Source organism: Sparus aurata, chromosome 11, assembly GCF_900880675.1.
Source record: "Sparus aurata chromosome 11, fSpaAur1.1, whole genome shotgun sequence".
Taxonomy (NCBI): domain Eukaryota; kingdom Metazoa; phylum Chordata; class Actinopteri; order Spariformes; family Sparidae; genus Sparus; species Sparus aurata.
Window position 1 is genome coordinate 466,794 of NC_044197.1, and position 12,646 is coordinate 479,439.

The following is a 12,646-nucleotide window of genomic DNA, read 5'->3' on the forward strand; positions in this document are numbered from 1 at the left end:
CCTCCTGATGATATAAAGTCCTCCTCTCCTCCTCCTGATGATATAAAGTCCTCCTCTCCTCCTCCTGATGATATAAAGTCCTCCTCTCCTCCTCCTGATGATATAAAGTCCTCTTCCTCCTCTGATGATAAAGTCTCCTCCTCTCCTGATGATATAAAGTCCTCCTCTCCTCCTCCTGATGATAAAAGTCCTCCTCTCCTCCTCCTGATGATATAAAGTCCTCCTCTCCTCCTCCTGATGAGTATAAAGTTCCTCCTCTCTCCTCCTGATGATATAAAGTCCTCCTCTCCTCCTCCTGATGATATAAAGTCCTCCTCTCCTCCTGATGATATAAAGTCCTCCTCTCCTCCTGATGATATAAAGTCCTCCTCTCCTCCTCCTGACGGTATAAAGTCCTCCTCTCCTCCTCCTGATGGTATAAAGTCCTCCTCTCCTCCTCCTGACGGTATAAAGTCCTCCTCTCCTCCTCCTGACGGTATAAAGTCCTCCTCTCCTCCTCCTGATGGTATAAAGTCAGGTGAGGTGTCGAGGTCCACAGAACAGTTCTGGAGCTTCACAGTAAAACAGAGTTGCAGCATTCTGCTGAACAACTGAAGCAGCTGAGACTTGATTTAAAACAGAGAAACAACCAAAGAAAACATCAGAAGTCTCCATCAGCTCGTCTGCTGTGATCTCAGTCTGCAGGAGAGAACACATCACTAACTGATCTCAGACAAGATTTAACTAGAGGTGAGTGCAATTCATCGATGTGACGATGCATCGCAATGCGTCACGTGACGATTTGGCATCGATTAATTAACGTTGATGCTTTGCTTCAAGACCGGAACAAAAAACACGTAACCGGAACCTTAGCAGGCGCGGCGCCCGGACTGTTTAGTGAGTGGGACACAACAAAAGGAGCAGTATTGTAGTTTCTTTGCAAAATGGCAACAGCTTTAGCAGCAACCAAGAGCTGCTGATTCTCTCACCACCGGGGTTCACTGCAACCGTGTGGAAGCACTTTGGATTTTATGAGAGAGTAAACAAGACGACTGACAAGACCTACGCCATTTGCTCTTTTCAGTGTTTTCCGCCAATAGAGGGGGCGCTCGTGCAAGTGGAGCTTTCCCTGGTCAAAGTTAAGTAGGTCAAAGTGCAAATGTTTACACAGTCATAAAATAAAATATTTTGTGTCTTTAAAAAATACAAGTCAAATGTTCAGAAAACCTTGTTATTTACTTAATGAGTGTAGTTTTAGAGGAACTGAGTTAATTGATAGGTTATTTATTTACAAATGTAGCCACAGATGAAGACAAAATCAATCTTGAATGGAAAAAAGCATTAAAAATCGCAATAATCGAAGAATCGTGGCACCAATAATCAAATCAAACTGTGTGGTACCCTCGTTGGAACACCCCTAGATTTAACCCTCGTTACGCGGTCGAGCTCGTGCACACACGCTAACACTTTTAGCTTAGCAGCTACAGTGAAGAGCTCAGCTCCAACGAGGGTGTTACTAACATCTTCAGACTGAATTCAGACGTTTTGACTCTTCACCTGTGCTTCTCCTGCTGTCACATGACATCACCTGTACGCAGGAGGATCTTATATTTCAGGGTATACACTGTTCTTCTTCAGTACATTAACACAGATACCAACAGTCTGGTGCAGGTTCTGTCATTTTCTGCATCTTATTTCCCAGCATGCACTGCTTTCAAACAGCACCAAGCTGTTTATCATTAGCTGTTGGTATTTACATTACGTCACTGGCGGATGGGATCTGGCCCGTGTCCTGCAGCAGCCACTGTTCACAACCTAACCTCTGCTCACACAAACAGCTGGATGGAAACCAACATCAGCCCCAATGAAAGTCATGTGATATTTTACCTGACGGTTGCAGAAAATCAATCTGTTTTAATTTCAGGATTCACACAGACGTTCAGTTCACTGCTGCAACACACAGTAACTCTGATGACACACGTGTGTACAATCACATGAAAAATGTGCTCTGAACATCTAAATCCTGCAGAGAGACGACTGCTGAGAACCGTTCATCTGGTTCTGACTCGCTCACATTCTGAACTCTGACCCCGGTTCTTCTGTCCAAACACAGGAAGTGCTGTGAGTTCAGGTGAGTTCAGACTGGACAGGACATGACGACCGTCACACAGGAAATAATAGAAACAGGAGCTAACAATAGCATTCAGGCCCATGCACACACACACGCACACGCACACGCACGCACACGCACACGCACACGCACACACACACACACACACACACACACACACACACACACACACTAGAATAGAACAACAGTCCACACTTCGTAAAGACTTGACTTGTTTCACTGAGCCAGCTGAAGCTTCATATTAACTCTGACTGTGTCCTCTGTGTTGTTGTGTAACAGTTACTGAAGCATCAGTAACAGAAATCATCTGTCAAGTTGTGTTGCAACAGCATGCTGCCACACTGCAGTGTGTGTGTGTGTGTGTGTGTGTGTGTGTGTGTGTGTGTGTGTGTGTGTGTGCTGACACACTGCAGGGTGTGTGTACTGATTTATATGTTTACTTTCTGCACAACTCCTCTGAGTTAAAGTTATTTCTGTCAGCAGTCTGTGTTCAGTCACTGCAGCGCCTCTGTGAGGCCGGAACGTGTCATCACATCCTTCAGCCTGATCTCAGATCAGTGATGTGTGTCACACTGCCCCCTGCTGACACATCACACACACTACACATGTTCAACAGACACCAGTTCATTACAAACTGAATACGTCCTCAACAACAACAACAACAACAACAACAATGATCATAATTCGGGCTGCAAAGATCAATTGATTCTGTTAAAGAGTCGTCCATTAATCAAGTGATCAGCAGATTAATTGATGATGAAATTAATCCAGGTCTCCACGGCTGAAGGTGTTGAAACTGTTTTGTTTGAAACTGAAAGACTTTTTACAATCATATGAAAAAGAAAACTTCAGTTTGAGAAGCTTGTTTCCAAATTATCAGAATTATTTCCATCAATAAGCTGATCAATGGATTCATCTGCTATTTTAAACTTTATCTTACAGGCTGCAAGTGTCCGTGTCACATTAACTGTCAGAGGAGGAGGAGGAGGAGGAGCAGCAGGAGCAGGAGGAGGAGCAGGAGGAGGAGGAGGAGGAGCAGGAGGAGGAGGAGCAGCAGGAGCAGGAGCAGGAGGAGCAGCAGGAGGAGGAGCAGGAGCAGGAGGAGGAGCAGGAGGAGGAGGAGGAGGAGCAGGAGGAGGAGGAGCAGCAGGAGCAGGAGGAGGAGGAGCAGCAGGAGGAGGAGGAGGAGGAGGAGCAGGAGGAGCAGGAGCAGCAGGAGGAGGAGGAGCAGGAGGAGCAGGAGCAGCAGGAGGAGGAGCAGCAGGAGGAGGAGCAGGTGGAGCAGCAGGAGGAGGAGGAGGAGCAGGAGCAGGAACAGCAGGAGCAGGAGCAGGAGCAGGAGGAGCAGCAGGAGCAGCAGGAGCAGGAGCAGGAGGAGCAGCAGGAGGAGGAGGAGGAGGAGGAGCAGGAGCAGCAAGAGGAGGAGGAGGAGCAGGAGGAGCAGGAGCAGCAGGAGCAGGAGCAGGAGCAGGAGGAGGAGGAGGAGGTGGTCTCCAACAGGACAGCATGTAAACACTGCTCCTCTCAGACTTCACACGACTTCCTGCTCCGAGGTTTTATGTAAACAGGAAGTAAAACATTTAATATCAATAGAATAAAATAAAATATTCTGCTTCAGTTGATCTCACTGAGCTGTCGGTTACAAAAAGGCATCACATTTAGAAAAAACTACGAAAAATAGATTTAAAAAATATCATCAGACCTGAAATAATTAGATAATTAGTCGTTTATGTAATTTTTCCATCAACAAGTTCTCTGGTGTCAGTTTTTCTGTTTCATTTCAGAATCTAAATGATTAATCTGTTAGAACATAATCAGCAGATTAATCAACAGAAAACAATAATTGTCTCTCATCATTCATACAGAGACTGTCTCACCTTCTCACTGTCTCATTGTCCACGTTCGAAGACATAGAATACAAATATAGAACATTCTGTTTGTGGACAGAAAACTGTGACCAGGCATCTTCTGGTCTGAGCTGTTCCACACATGAAGGTGAGTTCACCAACTCTCTTTAACATCATGTCTTTTTATCTTTAATGAATTAGTTCAATACTAAATAGTTCATCAGCAGTCGAGACAAACAGGAAACACAGCGTGTTGTTGGCCATGTGGTGTGTCCGTTAGGTGTTGTTCTGACAGATGAAACGCTCCGTTGGTTCTAAGAAGAACAGCAGCAGCAGCAGCAGCAGGTTCCTCCTCAGTCGATGATGGAGTCTGTGCTGGTCTGTGTGATCCTGCTGACTGTCAGCTGTGAGTTTGTTTACTCATTTATTTATTCATTTACTTTATCTAATTTATATGTTTACTTTATTCATTAATTATTCATGTAAACATCCAGTTCAGCTTACTCACTAATTTGTAACTCATTTATTGATTACCAGTGAAACAGCTGTCTACAGGATGAAGAGCTGTTTGTCATATTAAGGTCAATTTTAGGGATTTTATTCTGAAAATGTCTTCAAATTAAAGCTTCCTGTCTGAAGGATCAAAGACTCACCAGTGAAACGTCTGAGAGCCTCTGAATGTTTCAGACTGATGGAAGGAACTTTTATCCAGAGCTGCACCATTTATTCAATCAATCAATGAGTCATTGAGTTTGATTATCAATTAACCCTGAAAGTCATTTTTTAAGCGAACATTTTTTACAAATTGTGATTCATCTTATCTGGAGAAACAGTTTGTTAATCCTGTGGCTGTTTGTTTGATCTGATCACGTTCAACTGATTAACTGATAAAAACATTCATTATTTCCAATCGTACATTTTAAAGATGTACATTACTGGAACGCTGACAGAATCTCTGACAGATTGACCTGCAGCTGAAAATGTTCCATCAGTTAACCAACAGTTGATTAATTAGTAAAGACAGCTTTTATAAGAGACTTTTATTAAACACATATATCAACCAATCAGCTTCTCAGATATGAATATTGTGCGTTTCCTGTCTCAGTAACTGAATGTGAAGACGTTTGGGTGTCAGTGACACTCAGCAACAACACAAACACGACTGCTCCTGTTTGTTACAAGTTCAAGAAAAAGATTTCAAACTTTGTTGTCACACAAAACTATTATTACAAATGTGTTTAAATCTGCTAGTGAGCACGTCAGTTTTCCAAGATACTCCATCTACCTGACAGGTGTGACGTATCACATGGCTGAACAGTGTGATGAAGACTCAGATGATGAAGGTTTGCTGGTCAGAACCATGTTGAGAGAAAACGTCTCCAACATGAAACAACTTCTCATGAAAAATGAGAGAAACAAAAGTTTACATTTTAACTGAAAATAAATGTTAGTTGCAACCTTCATTTTTCAGTCTTTTATTATTGACTGAGTATCTTCATCACTCTGTTCTCGTCACTACATACAGATATTCACATCTTGTTGTGTGTACGTTCTGTATATTCAGTGTTTATGGATCATTCTATTCAAATCAACCGTGTATTCAAATTCAGTGTTTGTGTTGAAGGTTTCCAGCAGCATGTCACCGGCCTACCTTCCTCCACGGTGCAGGTGAGAGTCGGGGATGATGCCACCCTGCAGTGCCCCCTACTGGACGCCTCCAACACCACGGCTGCCCCCTCCACCCTGAGCTGGTACAGGAAGGCAGCAGGACAGGGTCCTCAAATGCTTCTGTCCTTCAGGTCCACCAACAGCTCCAACATGAAGTATGGCACCGGTGTCGATCCAGAGAAGGTCTCTGCTGCCGCGGACGGCTCGCTGCTGCTGCGCGGCTCGCAGCGCAGCGACTCGGCGGTTTATTACTGCAGCATGAGTCGGGGACACGAGCTGAAGAAGGACGGCACAGGACAATGATGTCATCATGTGTGACTTGTCCTCAGTGGACTGGGCCCAGTTCAGGCTCCAGACTGTTTGTGTTGGACTCTTTTAATTTTTAAAACGTATTCCAGAATATAGTAAAGTTTCACCTGATCTGTCTGTTCTCGGTGTATCACCTGTACGATGACATGAAGTAAATATAACTTCAATCTGCTTAATAAACTAAACTTCCAAAAGTCTTCATTCATAAATATAATACTTTGACTCATTCTATATACGAATTGTATTATCTATCAATCAGACAGCTAACAGACAGCTAACAGACAGACAGCTAACAGACAGACAGCTAACAGACAGCTAACAGACAGACGGACAGCTAACAGACAGCTAACAGACAGACAGACAGCTAACAGACAGACGGACAGCTAACAGACAGACAGCTAACAGGCAGACAGCTAACAGACAGACGGACAGCTAACAGACAGACAGCTAACAGACAGACAGACAGCTAACAGACAGCTAACAGACAGACGGACAGCTAACAGACAGACAGCTAACAGACAGCTAACAGACAGACAGCTAACAGACAGACAGACGGCTAACAGACAGACAGCTAACAGACAGACAGACAGCTAACAGACAGCTAACAGACAGACAGCTAACAGACAGCTAACAGACAGACAGCTAACAGACAGACAGACAGCTAACAGACAGCTAACAGACAGACAGACAGCTAACAGACAGCTAACAGACAGACAGCTAACAGACAGACAGACAGCTAAACAGACAGACAGCTAACAGACAGACAGACAGACAGACAGCTAACAGACAGACAGACAGCTAACAGACAGCTAACAGACAGACGGACAGCTAACAGACAGCTAACAGACAGACAGCTAACAGACAGACGGACAGCTAACAGACAGACAGCTAACAGACAGACAGCTAACAGACAGACGGACAGCTAACAGACAGACAGACAGCTAACAGACAGACGGACAGCTAACAGACAGACAGCTAACAGACAGACAGACAGCTAACAGACAGACGGACAGCTAACAGACAGACAGACAGCTAACAGACAGACAGACAGCTAACAGACAGACGTGTACCAGACTCACTTCACTTGAAGTCTTCTTCACGAGGACCAGCTGTTCCTCTCCTGCCAGATAATCATGTAGCACTTGTTGCTGTGACGCCATTTTGTTTGTTGACACGCTCTTCATCTTCCCGCCATTGCTGCTAGCCAAAAAGATATGAGCTAACAGCATTTGCGACACAGGAAAACGAGCTAACTCTGCTGCAAACTCTTTCTGAAACGAGTTTCATATTCGACCGCAGGCTGACTAACCTGCAGTTTCCTCCACAGTGGCCTCACAACTCAGCGCCTGGTCGTTATTTAAGACTTCAGCCTCCCTGCGCCTCTCTGACGGAGTTACACTGCAGTACCACCTGCCACCACACAGACTGACGGACATTAAGGTGTTACAGTCCAGAGGGCGCTGTTTCCCTCATTCTAAGAGGAGACACTTCAGTTAAATGTTTAAATACTTAATTACTTTCCAGCCCTGTTAACTGTATTTATTATATGTATTATATTCTATTGTATTTTATTTTACTTACACTGCATTATATTTTATTTTTACTTAAAGGAGAACTTCGGTCGATTTCAACATGCAGCTTTATCGCTCATGCTACCCTTGACTAGCCAGTACCGAAAACGCGAACACTTTTGGTCCACCTCTTACAGAGCTCCTTGAACGGAGAGTTAGCATTGACAGCTAACAGCATGGGGTCAGAACTTTACACTGTGTGTTAAGCGTCTTAACATGCTCCACATCTCACACCAAAAGGTATGCAGCATCAGCAGAACACAGCACTGTAGCGTTTATGACTCACAATGAATAAAAAAGTGGTTAAAACAGTGTGTTTGTGCAAGCAGCTACTTACCTGTTTGTTGACATCCGTGTCGTAGACCAAACTAGTCGATCCGTCGAGCGTGCGCTTACTCCCTCACTGGCAGCGACGGAAACTTGAATTTTGCAGACAGAAACGTATTCCAGCATTTTCGTTTTTCTGTTCATAACGTACATGTTCATGTTACAGCCTGCCATGATCCATGAACCTTACAATAGCCTGTTATGAGTCTATTCGCTCTGCACCGAGAGCTAGCTTGTCTGCTCATGCTAATGGTTCTTACAGGGAGCAGAGCCTTCACCTTTCCTGTGAGTGAATAAACTTTAATATCTGACCTATATAAAAATAATAATACAAGTGTTCATCTACAACTATTTATCAATGTGTTGTCTTAAAACAGACCTGTCATATGAATGTGATGTATATTTGTGTGTATATGTGATGTGTATATATATATATATACACATACACACACATATATATATATATATATATATATATATATATATATATATATATATATATATGATGTCATTCTGACAATGTTTCTAAACACATCTATACAAACAGTCTCTGAGTGTTTGTGTTCTTGAGGCTTTTGACAGTTTGGATGCGACACGACAGCAACAGTTGATAAATTTCCTGTTTTTCTGACTGAAGCAACGGTCGCTCTGATCCCAGAGCAGCTCGACTCCTCTGGAGACTGTCGGTTCTGCTCCAGCAGGTTCTGTTCTCCACAAAGTCTCCTGATTTCACGCAGCAGGATCATTAACACACAGCAGACCTGCAGCTTCACACTGACAGCAGCTACAGCACCTCAGGTAAAAATATATATTCTAATACAAACTTTATTTCAGGTGAACATTACATCTACATTAGTTAAAGGAAAAACAACTGGCTCAAACATGAGGATGTTTATTTAACATTAAAACACAATTAATAAGTCTAAATGTTAAATGTATATATCATGAATTATAACAAACATTAAATTGACTTACTGGACAGTATTAAAGAAGTAAAACATCATTAAACAGACTTAAAATTATAGATATGAATTAACATTATGGACGTTATGATAAAAGAAAAGATTAAAATCTACATCATCTGTAAAAAACATCAACATGAAGATCTCTGAAGATTTTTATTGATCCATCATCAACATTAACATCATTATGACACGTCAGTATGAGAATGACTTTTATCAACAGAACCGCTCCTCCTCTGGACCTCAGGTGACCCTGTGTGGACTGCTGGACACTGAAGAAGACGTGAGGATGGACACAGCGCTGACCTTCATCTTCCTCCTGAGGTGAGACTCTAAAGAATCTGTTGAACTGCTCCTTTAACATCTGATCCGTCCCTGTGTTTCTGGTTCTCATGTTCTATAGTCACCGTCTGTCTCCTGTTGTAGGTGTTGGTGTGTCGGGTCTCTGCCCAGAGGACAGTCCGTCTCCTTCTCGGTGGCTTTCAGTGGTGGAACTCTGCTTCTGGTGGACGTTGAAGACGCAGCTGAACATGATCACCATCGACACAAGACAACAGGTGACGCCTGCAGGTCCAAAGACCAGGTCCAAAGACCAGGTCCATCTCTGCTCGTTGTGCATCTCTTTGTGTTGGTTCTGACCACGTCTCTGGACCAGCAGCATGTTCACGGATCATATTTGTCTGTTTTGCGTAAACTGAACGTCACAGATTGAACTCTCACTATAAAACTCGACACCGACTTGACAGAAAAATTACCAACACACAAAACTTTATAAAATAAGAGTAAACAAAGTTTGTTGTTATTATTTTGTCCAGGTGCGTTTGCAGGTTCTGGTCCGTCTGTCCAGGTTCTGTCGTCCGTCCCGCTCTCTCTGGACCCAGGATCCCCTCGGCTGCTGGTCTGTCTTCTCGCTGGATTAAACTCACCCCTGCAGGACGTCCTGTGGTGGGTCGATGACACACCGGTGACATCATCAGATTCTCAGGTCTCATGGATGATGTCAGACGGGGGCGGGGCCTACAGTGCTACCTCAGTGTGGGAGGTGTCAGCGGCAGAATGGAGGTCCAGGTCCACATACTGGTGCGGGACAGTCCAGGAGGGCCGAGTCTTCAGACAGAAAGTCTGCTGGAGGGACGAGGATCAGCTACGCTCTGATGCTGACACCTAAATAACTCTCAGGCCTCTGATCTCAGGTCAGTGAACACAGATTCACCTGCTGGAGGCCAGAAACAGTCCACAGACTGAACTCATGGATCATCATGTTGATGTGAACAGCTGACTGATGGAGCGTCATCACAGAGAGTCGTTATACTCTGTTTGTATCAGGTGTTAATGTGAACATAAACATGTTTGTTGTTGGATTTTAAGGAAACTTGTCACCACTTTATTAAAGTCAACACAACTTTACGACTGTCTCGTTTGTTACAAACTAATTCAGTAAACTCACCTGTTGTTCCGCTCACCTTTACCTTTACTGAGCTCTCATGTTTCTTTGTGAAGATCAAAACATCCTTTATTATCCGTTCATCAACAGCTCACAGTCCTTTCTGCAGCTACGAGATCTGAAGTGAAACAAGTGAAGCTTTAACTTTATGTTCAACTCAAGAAATGTGTTTGATGCTGTATGAGCTATAAACATGTTCATTAGCATTTCTATTAACACTTAATAATGTTCAAAAGTATCTAATGAAGTCCTGATTAAAAGACCTTGTGACAGGATCAATAACTCACTCTTCATTATGTTTGTGTTCCTCATGTCGTCTGTTTCACAGCGGAACGGCCGAGATCATAAATGAATACATGACTCAATAAATTCACCTAAAATAATATTAAAATTAAAAGGAGACATTCATCAATCCATAAAATATGGTGTCAATTGATATTTGTTTTAATTTGTTTGGTATTAAATCTTCTGTTCATTGTATTTATGAATGTATATTAATTAGTCTCTGATTGTCTGAAGCGTCGCTCTGATGTCATCAGCCAACAGGCCGACAGGCAACTTCATAATGAAGCAGAAATAATTAATTCATAAATGGCATTAAAAGGGAAAGTAAATCAATACAGATGCAGTTTAAAGAAGAATTATTCATTTAGGTCAGATCTGTCAAATTATTGCACATAATTAAATTTGGTTGTTATTTTAGTGCATTTCAAAGCGTGTGAATTTATCCATTGAGTCATTTCTGTCTTTATATTTTATTTTGGCGGTGTGTCCACCTGAACACAGGTGAGTTCTGTCAGTGAAGTCGGACCAGCTGCTCCGGTTCAGAGTCTTTAATCTGATATGATCAACAGAAATCAAATAATACATGCAAACACAGGTGAGACAGTCGACTGCCACACTGTCCGTTTATATGTCCTCCTTCAAATTAAAGGTACAAGTTCACTCAGCAAACACAAAACAAACACCATTTACAGTTTAACCCCGCCCACCTCCGCCCTCCTCCACCCACCTCCTCCCCCAAGCCGAGATAAATAGAAGCAAAATATTCATGTTTGTACAGAAGAGTATAGATGTGAATCAAACACAGAGTACATGCTCTCTACTGTGACCAGAACACAAGTCAGACACACCTGTGGACAGGTGACCTCGTCATCGGTCCGCCAGGAGGCGAGCACATTATCTAAGAGGAACCAAACAAACTGAAGCTGTTCGACCCAGTCCAGCAGCTGTCAGGCTTCAGTCCCGACAGGTGATCTCAGCTGCTCTCAGGTATGTTCAGCTTTATAACATTCAGAGGTCTGGTTCCTCTTCAGGCTTCATACGGTGGCTGAGGCAGAACAAAAAGCACAGCAGCCTGAGAGACGCTGCAGATCCATCTGCCACCAGAGGTGTAGAAATCAAACGTCTCTGACAGGTGACCTGCGGACGGACAGGATCAGATCAGGACTTCATGTCTTCTCTCTGTCTGGCTGCTCGTCTCTACCGGTGTCGGGATTTTAATTAAAAATCTAAAATTGAACGACAAGCTTTCAGTTTCAATCTGAATTCAAAGAAAACAACACGACAGAGATGAAGCAGCTAGCTTAGCATTAGCGTGCTGCCAGCTTAGCATTGGTGTGCAGCTAGTTTAGCATTAGCGTCACTTCCTGACTCTTGTCCTGTGTGATGAGGACGATCAGCTGACGGGTCGACCTGGATAAACTCAGGCTGTAAAGAGAAGTTTGACATTAAAGATCCACATGCGTCAGTCTGCTGATGGCAGAGCGGAAAGGAATCAATAATTAAACCTTAAAGCCTTTAAAAATGTAAAGTCAAATCAAATTGTGTGTTTTGGTGACACTTGTGTTCCTCTCAGCTGTTCACAGTCCAGAAGACTGCTGCTGATGAAGACCTCACTTTGTTTCTCCTCGTTTGTTTGACTGATTGCAGCATCTCTGGATTCATGAACTCGAGTTTACGTTGTTGGTCTGAACTCTGCCTGAACTGAACAGCTGCAGTCCTGTTTGGACTGTCTGGGCCACCATAGAGCTTTGCGTTTTTGTCTCTGTGTCGTCAGCTCCGGCTGCCGGGCTTGTCATAGTTTTCTCTCCAGAGACGTCACTTTTAGCGTTTTGGAAGCCCCTGTACAAAAAGAGGTAGAACGTGTGGTTTCAGATCAGAGGAAAGTTTCGTTTCCAACAAAGGTCAAAGGTCAAATTTGGTTGTTTTGGGGATCTGAACACCGACTTTGTCCCTGGTGGAGCTGAGCAGTCCACATGTCATGAAGAATCTGTCTAAAACCAAACTTTGAACAGTGCAAGCAGGAGGGGGAGTAACAACACAACGCGCACTAGATCACAAACACGACACGTCACTCACCTGAACGCTACACAGGTCTACCTATCAGAGCGCCCGACTCAACGGTC

At 43.5% G+C, this 12,646-nt stretch overlaps 2 protein-coding genes and 1 long non-coding RNA gene across 5 annotated transcripts; 2 read left to right on the forward strand and 1 right to left on the reverse strand.

The window, feature by feature from the left end:
- The first annotated feature begins 3,579 nt into the window (after window positions 1–3,579).
- Window positions 3,580–6,068, forward strand: LOC115591906 (T cell receptor alpha variable 13-1). Its single transcript, XM_075488191.1, has 2 exons — window positions 3,580–4,363; window positions 5,582–6,068. Exons 1-2 carry the CDS (start codon window positions 4,318–4,320, stop codon window positions 5,926–5,928), a joined length of 393 nt encoding a protein of 130 aa, XP_075344306.1. The 5' UTR covers window positions 3,580–4,317; the 3' UTR covers window positions 5,929–6,068.
- LOC115591907 (uncharacterized) lies at window positions 4,983–7,404 on the reverse strand. Of its 2 annotated transcripts, XR_003986034.1 has the most exons (3): window positions 7,244–7,404; window positions 7,014–7,131; window positions 4,983–5,901 (listed from the first exon to the last, which is right to left on the reverse strand). It is a non-coding gene; the product is annotated as an uncharacterized LOC115591907 (long non-coding RNA). The 2 variants fall into 2 exon arrangements; XR_003986033.1 differs by having other exon boundaries at window positions 7,014–7,404.
- Window positions 7,405–7,991: 587 nt separating this feature from the next.
- Window positions 7,992–10,201, forward strand: LOC115591902 (uncharacterized). Of its 2 annotated transcripts, none has more exons than XM_030434310.1 (5): window positions 7,992–8,117; window positions 8,470–8,630; window positions 9,018–9,118; window positions 9,221–9,351; window positions 9,610–10,201. In XM_030434310.1, the coding sequence occupies exons 1-5, from the start codon at window positions 8,012–8,014 to the stop codon at window positions 9,960–9,962; spliced, it is 852 nt and encodes a 283-aa protein (XP_030290170.1). In that variant the 5' UTR covers window positions 7,992–8,011; the 3' UTR covers window positions 9,963–10,201. The 2 variants fall into 2 exon arrangements, with proteins under 2 accessions (XP_030290170.1, XP_030290171.1); XM_030434311.1 differs by having other exon boundaries at window positions 7,999–8,117; window positions 9,042–9,118.
- The last annotated feature ends 2,445 nt before the right edge of the window (window positions 10,202–12,646 follow it).

Coding starts and splice junctions, on each gene's coding strand:
- LOC115591906 (XM_075488191.1), top strand. CDS start 4,318: ATGATGGAGTCTGTGCTGGTCTGTGTGATCCTGCTGACTGTCAGCT. Junction 4,364..5,581: donor GATCCTGCTGACTGTCAGCT/GTGAGTTTGTTT, acceptor TTTGTGTTGAAG/GTTTCCAGCAGCATGTCACC.
- LOC115591902 (XM_030434310.1), top strand. CDS start 8,012: ATGAACCTTACAATAGCCTGTTATGAGTCTATTCGCTCTGCACCGAGA. Junction 8,118..8,469: donor GCAGAGCCTTCACCTTTCCT/GTGAGTGAATAA, acceptor TTCTGACTGAAG/CAACGGTCGCTCTGATCCCA. Junction 9,352..9,609: donor CCATCGACACAAGACAACAG/GTGACGCCTGCA, acceptor TATTTTGTCCAG/GTGCGTTTGCAGGTTCTGGT.